The sequence below is a fragment of the Nothoprocta perdicaria genome, unplaced genomic scaffold (assembly GCF_003342845.1).
Source record: "Nothoprocta perdicaria isolate Ctin4 unplaced genomic scaffold, notPer1 scaffold_0, whole genome shotgun sequence".
In the NCBI taxonomy this organism is placed as follows: Eukaryota; Metazoa; Chordata; class Aves; order Tinamiformes; family Tinamidae; genus Nothoprocta; species Nothoprocta perdicaria.
The window spans coordinates 2,362,579-2,379,708 of record NW_020454092.1 but is presented as its reverse complement, the minus strand read 5'-3'; the positions used below and the strand labels follow the sequence as shown (position 1 = coordinate 2,379,708).

The 17,130-nt window shown below is 33.3% G+C and overlaps 1 protein-coding gene across 2 annotated transcripts in view; it reads right to left on the bottom strand.

Annotated features, from left to right (window-relative positions):
* Nucleotides 1-17,130, bottom strand: part of LOC112955690 (sodium channel protein type 2 subunit alpha-like) — a 39,031-nt gene that overhangs the window by 13,207 nt on the left and 8,694 nt on the right. For both annotated transcript variants that reach the window (XM_026049059.1, XM_026049136.1), the window contains exons 7-17: nucleotides 16,358-16,418; nucleotides 15,051-15,192; nucleotides 14,061-14,267; nucleotides 13,186-13,467; nucleotides 12,098-12,478; nucleotides 10,669-10,801; nucleotides 9,465-9,703; nucleotides 8,471-8,644; nucleotides 7,045-7,401; nucleotides 6,174-6,626; nucleotides 914-1,031 (exon numbers count right to left, since the gene is read on the bottom strand). In XM_026049059.1, the coding sequence (XP_025904844.1) occupies nucleotides 914-1,031; nucleotides 6,174-6,626; nucleotides 7,045-7,401; nucleotides 8,471-8,644; nucleotides 9,465-9,703; nucleotides 10,669-10,801; nucleotides 12,098-12,478; nucleotides 13,186-13,467; nucleotides 14,061-14,267; nucleotides 15,051-15,192; nucleotides 16,358-16,418 (2,547 nt within the window). The remainder of the gene's footprint in view (nucleotides 1-913; nucleotides 1,032-6,173; nucleotides 6,627-7,044; nucleotides 7,402-8,470; nucleotides 8,645-9,464; nucleotides 9,704-10,668; nucleotides 10,802-12,097; nucleotides 12,479-13,185; nucleotides 13,468-14,060; nucleotides 14,268-15,050; nucleotides 15,193-16,357; nucleotides 16,419-17,130) is intronic.

Below are 17,130 nucleotides of genomic sequence, written 5' to 3'. Positions count from 1 at the left end.
TAAAATCTTGATTAAGGGCTTGAAAGGAACACCATATTCTCAAACAATTTTTACTTTTAAAAATGAAAGGTAACATTTTTTTCTAATGATAAGAGATCTATTCTCAAAGGCATCTTCATAACACTAAGAAGAAAAAAGCAAGGCTGATAAATGAGAGGGGTGGGAGAGATAATCTTGGACCATTTCTTTTTTTTTTTTTTTTTTAATGATTTCCTATTAATCATTATTTAAAAGATAAAAACTGTGATAATATAAAAATGGAAAACACTCCCATACTGTAATTCTCCAGAAGAATACAGAGAGGCAAAGCTAAAATTAATGAAAACTTCTAAATGCATGCAGGTATATAGTTAGACTTCTACTAGCATGTGGATGTAGGATCCCCTTTATCCTATTAATACTATTTGTAGCATCCCACAATATATTTATGCACCCTCCCCTCCCAAATATTATCAGATGAAAGTGGAGATAATCCCTCTGTTGCTTCCTGAGATCCAACTCATTGCCTGGATTGCTTTTTAATGCTACAGAGGGTGGCTCAATTTAAGTGGAATGAACCTGGTCTAGGACTCAGTCTCGCAGATTTCACTACTGAGAACATGTCATTTATATCGACAAGATTACTTATCACTGAGAAAATGCTTGTGGAATAATAACTGGTGTTTACTTAAAATACTCTTAAAATTAAGAAGTACAGACACATTTAAATTTGTATCACACAAATGTCTATGGACTTAAGTACATCTACAATGGGTAAATGAAACATAATCTAGGAACTTGCAGTCTGAGAGGTAAGACTGGTGTTGCAAATAGCTTCCCTGAAGCTTAGCTTAATTAATACATTGTCAACGCTTGTTGCAGACATAAAAAGAACCATTAATGCCAAACCTTCCATATCCTCTATAAAACATACCTTCCGTAAAACATGCCTGTGGCTCTAGTGCTTGTTCTAGTTCAGTCTCTGCTTTTTCTTCTCCAAAGAGAGCTACATTAACTGTACTTCCTTCAGACGAGCTAGAAAAATTTAGCTTCTGGAAACAAAATTCCATAGTAATAGTTTACTTTACTGATAATTACATGATTAAAAAAAGAAAAAGAATTGATGTTAAGCATGCAATACTGTGTGCAAGTAACAACCAAGAACAGTATTTTTGGCCAAGAATACACACAAACATACACATACAGTCAATGCTGTTGAAATGTGCATAAATCTTCCTTTTTCTGTCTTTGATTGGAAGGTATATAATGTAATCTTTTTCAAAGAATTCTAGAATTTTTCAAGTAACTGTAGTACACTATTATCATTCATCAAAACTACTATCAAGTAGATTTTCTAAAATAATCTTTTTTTTTGGTGTTCTGCTACTATTTACTTAATACACAGTTACTGCAACCTAAACCAGTAACTTGTGTAACTTTACTCCAAGATTACATAAATTACTAGTAGCTTTCACAACAACTGTCTCCTCAAGCTTAAGACAGAAAACCCTGACATAAAAAAGTACTTTGAGTTTTGAACTATAAGGATAATCTGTCCCAGAGAGAAACATGTAGTAGTTGTTCAAGGATTAGTTTTAATTAAGTTCTAGTGTTTCATAACATAAGAGTAAGACTTAACAGTTCTTTTTCATTGCCATCTTAAATATCAGAATGATGAGCTAACTATTTCTAGAATATATGACAACTTTACAATAAAATTGAGTACTTAAGGTTTTTTTCTTTTCTTCTTTGTTATGCTGTAAGTAATGTCAATATTCCACAAAGAAAAAATAGTATTCAGGTATGTGATCTAGGTAGGGATTGCTTGATTGAAAAGTACTAAATAAAATCTGTATTACAGGAAAACTCATATGTGAGAAATTACTAAAATTTCACTCAATTTCAATCAATACATTTTTAAAACAAATTAAGTTGGGAAAATACATCAATTTTTTTCCCCCAACATAAATGATCACAGTAGAAAGCTGTATGGCAAAATCTGACATAATCGTAGATATTTCAATCCTTAGCTTTAAAACTGTCTTAACTCATAATTATCATTATCATTTGAACACCTTTTATGCTTTTTCATAAGGAACATTTTCTAAAAGAAAAAAAGTATGATAAATATATTTCAACTGGCATTAATTTGCATTCATTTTTGTCAATGCACAGATGTTACATTATACACTCTGAAACTACTCATTACTCTGGTACACATACATGTACAGTCAAAAGACAGAAAAAAAGATTTTAAAAAATAATTAGAATTACATAAACTATATAATAAAACATACATTATATTACCATATGAAGAAGTCTTTTTGCAATCTGCATATGTCTTGTAAAAAAATATGTTCTAGAGATTTTAAAGGAAGACTGTTGTGTATTGTACACTCAGTCAGAGTATGAGTACCAAACTACGCCAAAGTAGTTTTGATTACAGCATTCTCTGATGTTTTCCAATGTTATTACCAACAAGCATATAACATCAGTAATGGATTCACTGACACATGAATAAATGTGTAGGGAATGATGTAAGCACATACTATAAAACAGCTGCAGTTTTACAGAGTTAATATAAATTTCACGAATTTATCAAGACTTTCATGATTAACAAATACTTAAGAGCAGATAAGTTGGGAGGCACCATCCAATCAAGTTGTATTTACAATTTGATTATGTAATGTAAAGGGACAAAATCATATTAAATTTAAAAAGGTTCTTTTTTTTTGGCTGTTTGCAAAAGAAGGTAGAAATAACTTAGAGAAGGTGGTCTACATTATTTTTTATTAGAAAGCGATTAAAAATATTTCCTACTTTGATGTTACATTAGAAACTGAGTTGCTGGAATAATATCCCCAAGTTATGCATATTTATGTAAATGCCTCATCTCATTTCTAGTAGAATGATTTTTAAAATATCCATATGTACAACGAACATCATTTCCTATGACTATATCTACTGAGCCTCAAAATACCATCATATATTTACATCACTTTATTAATATGCTGCTTTCATCATTCCAAGACAGTTTGCATAAATACACACACATATATATGCACACGTATATATGTATATATCCACACACACACACACAAATTTATGTGTGTGTGTATATATATATATATGTATATAAAAGAGAGTGCACACAAAATGCTACAACAGTGATAGGTAAACTGACTTTAAGGATTTATGGCTTATAAAACAAATCACTAATAATTAGGATTTTTAAAAAATATGTGATTTTTTTTAAGGAGTAAAAGAAATTTTGTGTTATTGGAACTTGAAGTGGCCTAGTATTGTGAACTGTAAATTCAACTGAAAAAAAAAAAAAAGAAAAAACAGATTTTTTTAAGGATGGGCACTATAAAATGATGAACGCTCAGAAATGAAAAGGAAACTGGAAAGAATCAGTGTGCTTAGGACATCAAGACAAATATTTAATAAACGGCAGAAGAATCGGACATTGCAAAATTTAGTTAAAATGGGTGTTTTTCATGACTCCAGTAAGCAGATCAGAAGGTCTTTAAATTGTCTGATTCAGACAAGGAGACATGGTCTGGCTCCCTCCTTCTTATGGGCTTGGCTTGAAGAGTGGCACATTTAATTAAACCGCAGTAGTCTTTTTAAAGAGAGAAAAAAAAAAGAAATTGTATTTGAAAAAGGAATGCCCCAATGACGGCAAATAGCAGAACTACTCATCTATTCAGAAGAGATGACTGGACATGGAGAACATATAATTTGCAGGTATTGAGGTTGGTTTTTTTTTTTTTTTTTTTTGTTCTGGAGATTCAGACTTTATGGTTTTGGGAGGCTACGAGTTGCTATTTTGCTTTTTTAAAATGATTTTCTAGATTTAATTTTATCTTTGATTTTTATAATTTTATTTCTGTTTTAGCTTCCTGATTTTATATTCTCTTAAAATATCATCATTAATTTAGACCCTTGGAATTTTTGGTTGGAATTATGTTTTATATCTTCCTTCTACATAATCAATAGGACTAAATTCACAAAGAAACATTTATTGCTGTTGAACAGTGAACCTGATATAGATGCTTTCCTAACTTCTGGTCTTACTGACACACACTATCTTCGTGATTTGAATATAACTAAAATACTATATCTTTAAAAAAAGCAAAAAGATATTCATATGTATAAAAGAAAGATATGCTTGATTGTTCCCAGGAACATTCCTATATCTTTCATCCTCTATTTTAACTTCTCTTATATGATAAAGATGGAATTAAAATGATTAAAACATTATGAAGAAATATGAACATTTATATTGAAAATGCAAAATATGTTCACATTCAAATTACTGTAATATTAAGATATGAATAGGCACTGTTCAAATGAGCATGATCAGAAAATGTTTATCACTACATGACAGCTATAACCATGGTATAACAGATGAACTGAAAAAATCAATTAAATCTCTGCATTTGCATAAACCTATAGGCTGTTAATCTGTTTTAAACTTGAACAGCCTTGACACTTGATAATTCAGTTAACCATAATCAAAAACTACAGAGCATGCAGCTTATGCTACAGAAGTACAGGAAATACCAACGATGTGACAAAGAAACATGTTCCGGTTGCCCCCAACCATGCTATGACATGAGTCACGGGACTCATTTTACAGAGCAGCTGTGCATGTTTCCACTACATTACAACGGATGGGGAAAAATATACTGTAGCTGAGTAGCATGCAGGCCAGTCCATTTTAAAAGTGATCATATAGATATGATTTGGTTAGATAACCTGTGTAAACGTGCTGACATGTTGCTCTGTCTGGTTAAAAAGCACCAGAGCTGCATTCTTGATTGATCCAGCTTGAATTTACTCCTGTGAGAAGTAAGAATTGTACGCAATGAAGTTCAAAACATGGTACCCCCTCTAAGTTGTTTGAATTCTGGGAACAGCAGAAGTTGGATTCCTATTTATTTAAAAAAAAATCTAGATACATAACACATCTGAAAAACATAACATTTATAGCTGTTGATTAGAGACTTAAGCATATCCAAAGACATACTGAAAGAGACAAAATTAGCAAATTATCTGAGGTTTATAGGTGTGTAATGGATTGGGCCTGCATGTAAACAATGACAGACTACGCTACATACACTTCATATCATCTTTGCACTTCATATTATAGCTTCCTAAAGAAGAGCGGTTAATACTTTAAAGCATTTTATGAATATTGATAAATATTTTTCATTGTTTTTAAAAAGTCTTTTGGTGAACTAAGGTCTTCTCAATTGAAAGGTCAAGATAACGCAGATGGCCTCCATAAAACAGACAGGGAAGATCAAGCTTCAGTTAACAAGTTGTTCAAATAACAAATAATTATTAAAAAAAAAACACAAAAAATTACTATTACTACAATACTGCATACTACAGCAAGAAAACCCCAAAAACCTAAAAAGTCATCTTCCAAATCTAAATTTAATCAAAGTACATCTTGCTACAACAAGAAGCTTGTTTCTATAATCCAGAAACAATACAGGCAGTTTCCTATTCATTCAGGTACATTAGTGATGCAAATTCACTGCTGGTGCCAAAAAACAAGCAAAACCACCCGAAGCAATGCAGGTGGTGGAGGGCTCCTCCTGAGGGGAGTGGCCCTCAGTGCCCTCAGCTGCCTGCAGAGGTTCATGCCCAGTCTCCACTCCTGCTCTCTGCTGCCCAGAGCTCAAGCAGTCTCCCTTGGGAGTCCTTGGAATCCTGAACTTGCTGCCCTCTCTCAGTCTGGTGCTACTGCTAAGTGTCTCTTTTCCTAAAGCAGGCAGTTGAATTTGAACCAAGTGGTTCTAAACTCTGAGAAGCAAGCAGTTAGCATTTTTCATTCAGTAACTATTTTTCTCATTCATTTTCTCTGGAATATCAGCCTTACAATAAGGCCCCTGTTTCCTTTTTTATTCCATTTTTCTAACTTTAGGAGGAGAGGAAAGCTGATTGTCTCTCATTAGCAATTTTTAAAAATTTCTTTTCCATAATGATGCCTTTCCCAGTGTTTTTCACTCCACTTTCACACTTCGGAGTTTATTTACTCACAGCCCACTCCAGCAATTTCAAACCACAGACACTTTCTATTTCAAAGCAAGAAAAGCCATACTATGAAGAAAATACAATTGATATATGACAGAAGATCATAACAATTCATTAGTACAAAGAAACATTTTGAAACCTACCTCCTTGCTTTCCTCCAGATCTGACTCACTGCTAAACTCTTCTGTATTTAGATGTTCAAAATCAGATTCTCCAACAGCTATCGGTACCGTAACAGTAAGGCTTGGGTTGTTTATGAATGATGTATAATCACTGCCACCTACAACACTGTTGGTTCCATTCTCTTTTTTGTGGTAATTCTGATCTTTCTTTATTTCAGCGATGGTACGGTTGGAAATGCAACGGGCTCTCTTATCATTCAACTGATCTGTTGCTTTACTTTCACTTATAACAGTTTGTTTCCCCCTACAAGATTTCTGGAGGCATTCAGCTGCTTTTCTCTTCATATAATTAATTCCTGTCTGAATTCTTCCCACAGCAATCTGTAAGTTATTAATTTCATTATCATCCTCTGTAGGAGAAAGGCTGTCTGAACTAAATGAACTCAGCAGCAAGGCCAGGAAAAGGTTCAATACCTAAAAACAAAGACAACACAACTGGATGTTTTTCTGCAAATTAGGGTGAGAAAGCCCCTATCTTACGCTAGCAGGTAACCTCTCTCCTGGGAGCATACTTCTTGTTACTCCATTTTTATTCTCTCTAGGAGTAGTCTGCAAGAACTGAATATAAGATGCTTTCCTCTTCTTCTGCTTCATCTCTCTCCCCATCCCATATCCTCTAAATAAAAACTTAGAGCATTGAGGGAACCCATACTCCAGGCTGACGATGCTACTACACAGGTTCAAAATGTAAGTACTTATGAACCAATTCCTAATGAATTCAAAATCATAGAAAACATAGGTAAACAACACATCTAATACTAAAAACAACTCCATCTCTAGTTTCATTGCAATTCCTTCTCTAAAGGAATGCTCAAGTGTTTTGGCTACGTACCACTAGGTTTCCGATCACCATGACCATCATGAAGACAGTAAGGCACATAGGTTGGCCTGCTACCTCCATGCAGTCCCACATGGTCTCTATCCATTCCCCACACAGCACTCGGAATACAATCAAGAAAGAGTGGAAGAAGTCGTGCATGTGCCAGCGGGGAAGTTCACAGTCACTGGAGATCTTGCAGACACATTCCTTGTAGCTCTTCCCAAACAGCTGCATCCCAACCACAGCAAAAATGAAGACAATGATGGCCAGCACCAGGGTCAAGTTCCCCAGAGCCCCCACTGAGTTGCCAATAATCTTAATCAGCATATTTAGAGTTGGCCAAGATTTGGCCAATTTGAAAACTCGAAGCTGCAAAACAAAGTACAGACACATTGTTTGTATTAGCTAAAAAAAAAGATACAGAAATACAGAGAAAGCAACAGATCATGGCCTAGTGTCTTTCTCTGGTACATTTAAAAAAAAAAAAAAAAAAAAAAAAAAACCCCTTAACTTGCTCCCAAAGCCACAACTTATTCAGAAATAGGAATTCCATAAAATTACCAATTTATAAAATTAACACATTTTGGATTTTTCTCTCCTATCTTTTGCATAGTATACCTGTATATGAACGGAACAGTCCATTGGCCAAATGCATTAGGCTAGTGAACATGGCATATATTGCAATCACTATGTGCATGAAAAGAATTAAAAAAAAAAATCTGTTGAAGGGAAATAAAAGAAAATAAAGGATTAAAAAAACTCTTAAAGGACAGAGTCTGCCAAAAGAAAACTGGCTTCAGCAAATTTAAATACATTCAGCCCACAATCTGGAATTAGAAGTCAAATATAAGCTTTAACTAATATGTTCCCCCTTATAGAAGGCAAAAGTGTAACTCACATTCTTCCATCTCTCTAATCTAGCAAAAAGAACAGAAGTATAAAATAATTTTGTGTTTTCAGATATAAGTATAATGGAAAATCAGTCAGTGAAAAAGATCACAGCAATAGAACATCTCTAACAGTCTACTACTGTTTTCTTTCTTTAAGTATTTTTCCATTTGAAAAATATTAAGTAAATGTTCAAAGCAGCAGTTGTAGTGTTTTGCCAGCTGTCTGATATGAAAGTAGATAAAGGACTAGAAGTGTTTAATTAATTATCCCTCAATATGCACTAAATCACACTAAACTGTTATCCAGTCATGTAAATATAATTACAATAAAATTACAACTCCTTCCCTTAAAAATGGTTAGCTGCTCCTAAGCCATACCTTAACACTACTTCATGTAAATGACAAATTACTTTGAAAGTCCTTCTTACAGAGATATCTTAAGTAACTTAAGTTACAAATATCAGGCAAATAAAGAGTGTTTACATTAGTATGGCTAAAATACAAACATAGTCCATTGGCAGATATATTATCATCATTAATTTATATACCAATCTGAATGACCGGAGAACAGATAATCCATCCACATTTGAAAGAAAAAGCTCTGCCAAACTAAGGGTGACAATAAAACTATCGAAAATATTCCAGCCGACTTGAAAATAATAATAAGGATCCATGGCAATTATCTTGAGAACCATTTCTGCTGCAAAGATTCCAGTAAAAACCTAAAGGAAGAATGTTGTTTATTATTATAGATGAACATGAATAAATTGTACCAAAATACAAGGAATAACTTAAATAATATGTGATAAACTTTTCACAACAGCAGTATGGAAGATATTTGCAAGCTGAACTTTACAGAAAGATAATTGACAACATCAAAATGAACTATAATGTATCTTTATTAGCATTTTAATTAAACTTAAGATACATCTATTGACTAGTAAGAAGTAAACTTTTTAAGAAGCTCCTATTTGCTCCCTACACCTACCCTGCAAAATTAACTTACAATCCCTAGCAAGATAGTAACAGCTCTTCTTGCCACAAAGGAAGCTATTTTAAGAGAGAAATGTAGAAAATGACAAACTGATCATGAATTAGAGGGTGATCTGGATTTATTTGCTATGAAATGAAGTCCTATGTCTTTTCTTGCTAGCTGATCCGTGTAGGTTCATGTTTGAAGCAGAAGTTCTTTCTGCCAAAATAATATCCGATACATCCAATGGTGTTATCAATGATACTTTTGAGAGATATAACCAAATTTGTCTCCTACTTTTTCTTTTAATGCTAATTAGAAAGAAATCACACATCTTTTTTTTGTGTGTCATCTGAAGTCCTGTCAAGAAAAATTCTATCTGCAAAAATTTTAACATGAAAATCACAGTCCTAAATACATCACCCCAAATGGTATTTTTAAATCACTTCTTGTACAATTAAGCATTTAAAATGTATTTTATAGAATGATAATAAAAATAATAAAATTTCAATTATAGTTCAAATGGAAGCTATGTTCAGGTAGCAAACAACATAGTTTGATGGACTTACCTGATTTCCTATTTTAAGCAAATCAGCAAAGTTTTCAGTCATTGGATAATGTTCCATGGCCATGAACAGCGTGTTTAAGACTATACAAACAGTGATAGCCAGATCAACAAATGGATCCATTACAATGAAATGGACTATATGCTTTACTTTTAGCCATGGCTCCCAACAATTCCAAATCAAGAAAGTGTTGGCAAACTTATACCAGCAGGGTGGACATTTTTTCCTAGATTCTTCAAGTTCTGGACAAAACAAAAATGAACAGAAGTGAAGAAGATAATAAAATGAAGACAAATTTTAAATTAAGTCTGATTTTTCAGGTTGTAATGTCTATCCCTGGTCAAAAACAACACAAACCAACAGAAAGCACTTGAACTGCAAGATGAAATATGTGAGCTGACCTTAAAAAAATCCATACTCATTTAATCAAAATTTCTACTACAGACAATTGATGAGAATGTTTGAATGAACAGCTGAATCCTCTATCTAGTCAATAAAACATCACAGTCAAGATACTGCATATTTGGGTATTTGAGAAACAACCTTTAGTTTAGAAACTACTTTTAGTAGTTTATTGCTACTACCTGTGAAGTGTTGGTAAGACTAGGAAAGCAAAGCAAAACAAACCTCCAAAACCTCAAGATCTTATAGCTACAAAAAGTGGTCCAATTATACTATGATAAATTCTTTAAAAAAAAAAATGCTCCTCACATTTAGAGTTATTTTTCTTAGTAAAGTGTGTTAATTTGCAAGAAAATTAAGATAGCTTTTGAAAAAATATCAAGTTTGATGAAGAACTGCACTAATAATAATTCCATTCTTCCAAAATAACTCTATTACTGATTTCCTTCTCTCTGCTAAGTCCTTGCCTTTTATGTTATGTAACATTTTTATAGAGCTAATGGAAAGCTTATACTAGGAAAGATATTTCTTTCAATAACTGGATGGCTAAACATGAATAGTTCCTATAGAAACACATACATCTCTATGTCTTTTAATAAGAACATACCTGTTAGCTTAATCTAATTATCAGACTCTTTCATTGCTTTTTTCACTCTTTTCACTGTGCTCCTGTACTTTTATCATTCAGACCATGCATTTGCAATAGCTACTTCTTTTTGCCTTCTGCACGTGCATCATGAACCTAATACCTTCAAGCAAGTCTAAGCCTCTGTCACAGACAGACATATCTGCAATGGTAACGTACCTTCCATTGTGTTTGTGATAATGCTGGCTATACTCATGGCTCTTTGCCTTAAATTTGGATCATCCAGCAAATCCATTGGTATTTGATAAGAACTTGAATGCCTCTTTTTTTTTTTAATTTCTGTAGTAGTGCTCTATAAATAAAAGGGAGGAGAGGAGGGGAAAATTTAATTAATTCCACTTCAGAAATACATAAAAGGCACCACAGGCCCTTTTGAATTTGAAGATAATGCATTCATAATATATGCAGCTTTATATCTATGTTATTATGTTAGATTTGTTTCCAGTATAGGCATAGTATTTTTTAAAACTGTTAATTCCCAGATTTATCACTACATTATAGTTTAATATATTAACTCCACATTAGACACAAGGAATTTTGGATTAGAATGACATTATACAAGTAACAAATAAAGACTGTTGTATCATCACTATCAGAAAAATTTGTAATTCACATTTCCCTGCTTCATGTCTTCTCTGTTTACAATTCAGTCCCAAACGAGGCTAAATCACAAAATATTCCTATATAGTAATCTATGATAGGAAATTTTCAGCAGCAGCAGTAGTTATTCTCTAAATACAGTTATTATAGGTGAAGTCTTGCCTTAATTGACACCAAGAATGACAACTAATTTTTTATTACATTTTTTCAAAGTGACCATAAAATTACAGAGTTGATTTATAGTTATAGCATCAAACTCACTTTAAATAATTTTTGAATATATGAGCATGGATATATATTTTTCAGGAAATTAATTATGAAAATAAAAGGACAGTAGACTGCAAGGAGTTTACAACTCTAAGCAATATGGCTGATCTTCTTTTCAATGCTATGACCTAAATGAAATTTTTTGTTTCAGGAGCAGAAGGTTTCTTAGACAAACTGTGCAACAGGTCCTTCTGTTCCATTCATAAAAATAGATTGGGGGAAAAAGACTGACAGGAGGAGTAAGAGATACATTTTAAAGTGATTATTATTATTAATAATGTATTACATTTATATTTATTTATATTATTTATATTATTATTATTATTATTATTTATACTATTGGCAGTGACAACCTCAGAACATCTCTTGAGATCCAGGAAAAAAGCCTTCAGAGCTTTTAGAATATCAAGATGATCTAAAAGGTTGCTTTTCCACATTTGCAAAGCAGATTCAGAAATGGAACATTGCTCGTTAAATAAAGTAGGTGCATGCATATCCTACATATATAACAACTATGTGCTTCTTTGTTCTCATTTATTTTCACACTTCATTCATTTTGCAGTGTTTTTTCACATACATGTTCCAAATACTATAGAATAATTATAAGCCCATTTTTCAATTGTTTCCAAAGCATTCCATTTTGTAAAAATACTGCCTAATACATTGTTCTAGTACAATAAGTAATGGTCATGAAGCCTGGAGTAACTTAAATATTCCGTACATTGTCATCAGTTGTCGGTTTATCTATTACCACCTCTGGCAGAAGCTGTCCAGTTGGTGACAAGAGACATGGTGGTATGTCTGCTAAGGAAACCACCCCATTGCAATCCACAGTGCTGTGCATCTTCCCGTTCCCTGGAAATGCTGGCAGCCTTCTGGATGTTCTACTGGTCTGGCTAGTGTTACTACTGCGCCGCTCGCTGTGCCTGCGCAGCACAAAGAGAGAACCTCTTCTGCTTCCAGCATCTTCGAATGTGCTATGCTCATCATCAGCAAAATCATTTTCAGATCCTACCTCTCTTCCATGATCTCTAAAACTGAAAAGACTTGTTCTGCTATTACGTCTGGGAGAAAACAGGGAGCCACGAACACTCAGTAAAGACTATAAAGGAAACAAAAAAAGTAACCTTAGAGATCTTTAAGATCTTTTATTAATTTCAATTTTATTTTTAATACACAAAATGCACACCTATTTATAAAAATATCCTAAGATATCACAGGAATATTTCTGTATTTTAATTCAGTGCCTCAGGCAGAGTTTAGATATGGACCAGAGCTGACAAACATCTCAATGGGTAAACTTCTAGTACATGTAAAATAATTACTAAGGGGTAAAAAAGGGGATATGCAGTGGTCATATTAGTTTCCATATCTGCATTTAGGAGAAAAATCAAGCCTTTCAGAAGTTCTAACGGCCCACACAGGCCATGAGTTGTATCAAAAATGTATACAGCATAAGGATTCTCCAAAAAGTATGAGATTTCATACTTTTATTTTCCTTTTATAAATTTAAAAGGAATGAAAGCACAGAGATTTCAGAAATTCAATTTCAAAAGGACTATGAAATTGTAATGCCGCTACACATCACAGAGCCACCTGATCTCAAAGGACAACATGAGAACAGGCAAAACATTTGTTCTGGTATGCTCTAAAAAAAAAAAAATCAGTGATGGTGACTGACACAGTATATATTTAAAATATTGCAAAATCCTTCTTCCTTCACTGTAATATTTTCCAAAGTCACACTGAAGTTAGCTGGTTATTAGAACTAGCTCAAAAATTCAAAAAAATAACACATATTAATAGTACCTGATGTGGCGACGTCAAGTGCTTTCCATATGCAAGTCTGTTCCCTTCCAAAGAAAAGCGAAATCCTTTCCTTCTAATACTGCCATCTGACTCAGATTTTGGAATCTTTCCATCCTTCATATCATCCTCTTCTCCAGAGAGCTCCCTCTGTCTTCTTTTTTTCCTTCTATTTCTCCTCTCTTTGGCACTTTTTGAGCTAAGCTTGGATTCTTCTGAATAACTATCTGATGGATCACCAATCCCACCGTCACTGCTATATTTACTCACTGCTGCTGCAATAGCCTGTCACAACAATTCTTAATTTAGTATCAAGCATATTTTACTAAGAGATGCTTTACAATCACAGAATTTTAGCTATATTAAGAAAGAAATAATCCTTATTTCTGAAATGTATATCAAGTAACTTATTCATACGTAGCAAAGCCTAGATGGATTTATACAAAAATTCAAATCAAACTGTTATGTGCTACAAATACCAAGAAACAACAGATATTCTTGAGTAAAGTTCTACTTTGTCTTTACTATGCAGAAATGTGTCTGTAACATGTTCTCTCACAAACGTCATTAAAAAGATTTAGAAATTAATAAATTCATTAACTAGTTAGAATGAATACAACAGGAAATAAAAATACGAAATGCCTTTATGTCTCTGTTTTGATTAAGTCGGTTTTGGAAACTGATATAAACTGTTACAATATGCAAATGAATCTATTTAAGCTGCTCTTATAACTTCCAGTCTCTGGAAATAATGTGTTTCATAAAGCAGTAAGAAATTTATGGATCAAAGTATTTTAAACTCCAATCTAATTGTCATTTTTGTTTTGAATACATTACATACAAATATACTAAAACCTGAAATCTCATTAAAAAGATACCTGAGCTTCCTCATGCTGTTTTTTGAGCTGTTCAAGCATCTGCTGCCAGTCTGCCTCCCTCTGTTCTGCTTCAACCAGAGTTGCTTGATTTTGTTCCTCATAGGCCATAGCAACCACAGCTAAGATCAAGTTAATCAGATAGAAGGAACCCAGAAATATCACCAGAACAAAAAATATCATGTATGTTTTGCCAACAGCTCGTAAAGTCTAGAGGAGAAGAAAAGACATAATCCAGCTGATGAAGACAAATAGCAATTCTGCAATTGATAAGCATTTACAGACTTTGAAAAGTGCAAAACCGTATTATACAATTGTTCTTCCTTCCATAATAAGCCCATACATGCTTTCTAAATTACAAGGTAACCAAAATAAAAGAAGCATGTGAGAAAATGCATGCTTAAACAACTGGCTGATTCAAGAAGAATCTATTTTAATGTCTAATCATCTTGAGAAGAAAAAAGAGTCAGACTTTCCATTTTTGAATCTTTGGTACTAAAAAATGTATTAGCATGCCTTCCTTCCGGATTAACCAGAAGATTTAAAGCCACTAAAATCAAGAATAAGAATAAGAATAAAAGAATAAAAAAAGTGAATGCTTACTATTATTACAGAATTTTTCAAGCCTTATAATGAAAGGCTATGGGAGGAAAGGCTGCATACCAAGACATGTGTTCTCAGCTACCAAAACCAGGATTACAGGTATAAAAGTTAAAACTCAAATTTTTCTGTCATAGGACCTTTTCACAACTCAGTACTAAAGTTTTTGAAAATCTTGTTATAAGGCACTAAATGAAATGCACGCAGAAAAACAGAGTTCTACAGAAATGATGTGAGATTCTGTAATAACTGCCCAAGTGTCTGCCCAATTTTGTAACTGTACTTGCTTTTTCTGAGGAACAGAGTTTATTTGAAATTGCTAACAGTATCAATGGTAGGTAATACCTACCAAAATCCTACTAAGACACCAAATCATTTTTGCTACATACTCACCAGCTGATAAAGATTTTCCCAGTAGTCTTGTGTCATCAATCGAAATAATGACAAGAAAGCCCAACTGAATGTGTCAAAGCTAGTATACCCATAGTTGGGGTTTCTTCCAGCTTTCACACAGATAAACTCTTCTGGACATTTGCTGGAAAAAATTCAAAGTGATTCAAATAAGATTTTAAAAAGTTAACACTGATACTGTATTTAAATTATCGAATTTCTAGTGGATACTCATGAGACTTAATTTGTGAATAGGATATCATTTGAGACTTTCCTCCAACTTTCTTTCACCATTATGTACACAGTAAAACCTTTTTCTCTATATATATATATTTCTTCAATGGGAATAATCAGTCAGCACTGACATTCCATAAGATGAACATCTCCACATAAAAAAGCAAGTCAATACAGGCATCTAGTATGTCTCCTAGTGCAAATTTACACTAAATTTCATGTGCCAGCAGGGCTAGCATATCAGCTTTCCAGCAATTTGTGAAATAGTCAAATTGAGTTAACAGATTCTACCACTTCCTAAAAAGAAGCAACTGTCACAGTGATATTTATATCTCTTAAAACTGTACATATCAGTTTTGATGGTAGGTGACCCACTATTGTTATTAACTGTAGGCAGACTGCCTGTGTTGTGATTCCGTATGAGGGCTATGAAGAGTTTCAGTCCTTTAACATCTCCATAGAAAGCCACCATAACTGTTGCTTTTTATATGTGTGCGTATGAGTATACACAAATGGCACAAGTATATAAAATTATCTGATACTGACTTAGATCTATACGTGACAATATGTAGATGTGCTTTGAAGACATAAGCATGCCACAACAAAGGAGAAAGGTGGTTATTATTAGAATCTAATTAGAATCTAGACTATAATCTAATTAAAATTAGAATCTAGAAGTCTGTGATCCTGTTTCAAAGAGAGCACAAGACGGTGCCATTAATGCAGTTCAGAAAGAGAAGAACCCTGATAATGTTTTTTGCAAAATTCCCAGTGCAAAGTAGAGCTGACTTGCCTACTTCGGAGATGAGAAATGCAATTAAATCTTTCATATACATGTATATTCTTAAGTCATTCACAATGTAAAAATCTATCAGTTTAAACGAGATTTTCTAGTTTCCAGAATTTTTAAAGGAATATTTCTTACTAGGATTTTTCCTAGTTCAAGTGTTAACTTAGGATAAAGGACTATGGACTGTTAACAACAGAGTTAGGTAAATTATCTTTTCAACATTAGAGTGATAATTTCTATATTCTGTTCAGGCAAACAACAATATGTTTCTTTCGGCACATCTTACCCTGCATCTGAGCTATTGCCACAAAGCAGGAAATTCTTTTCTCCTAGACGATAAAAATGACCTAAAGAAAACAACAGTGGTAAATTATAAAAATTTAAACTACAGAAGTGTGACACCAAATTAAATTAATATATAACAAATATCAAAAGCTATACTAAGTTGTTACAGAAAAAAAATCATTGAAATGAAAATCTGTGATATTCTGACTTAATTTTATTTCTTCTCACTCTCTTTCCAGAGCCTTAGGGTATGTTTAATTTGAATCTGCTTATACTGATTTATATGTCAATCAAAATAAGACTATTATCACATTGCATTTGATAACATGCATTCTGATAGGCTACATCACAGGCCGTATCACAGCAAAAACACCAAAATTACTTCCACATCACCACTACCAGATATACTTTTCTTTCAAGAAATAATTAAGGGCATTACATGCTTATTTGTGCACTACTTTTACAAAAGAGATTTAATTTCTAAGCCTCACTTTTTCCCCACGTCCATCGTATCTTCCCACATGCCACTGGAGGCTTGTTCTACTTAGAGTATGCCTGCCCCCAAAGGGACCTGCAAACAAACTGTAAGTTTCCTCAAGGAAACCTTTTTCTTACTTTCACCAGTACCCTTCCCAGTTCTTTTCTTATATATGGAAACACTTAGAGAGCAAAGGGAAATATATGTACACACTCTTCTCCCTCCTGTATGGAAAGGGACGTGATTAAATCTCAGAAAATCCTTTTTTGGGGGGGTGTAGATAGACTCGGGGGGGG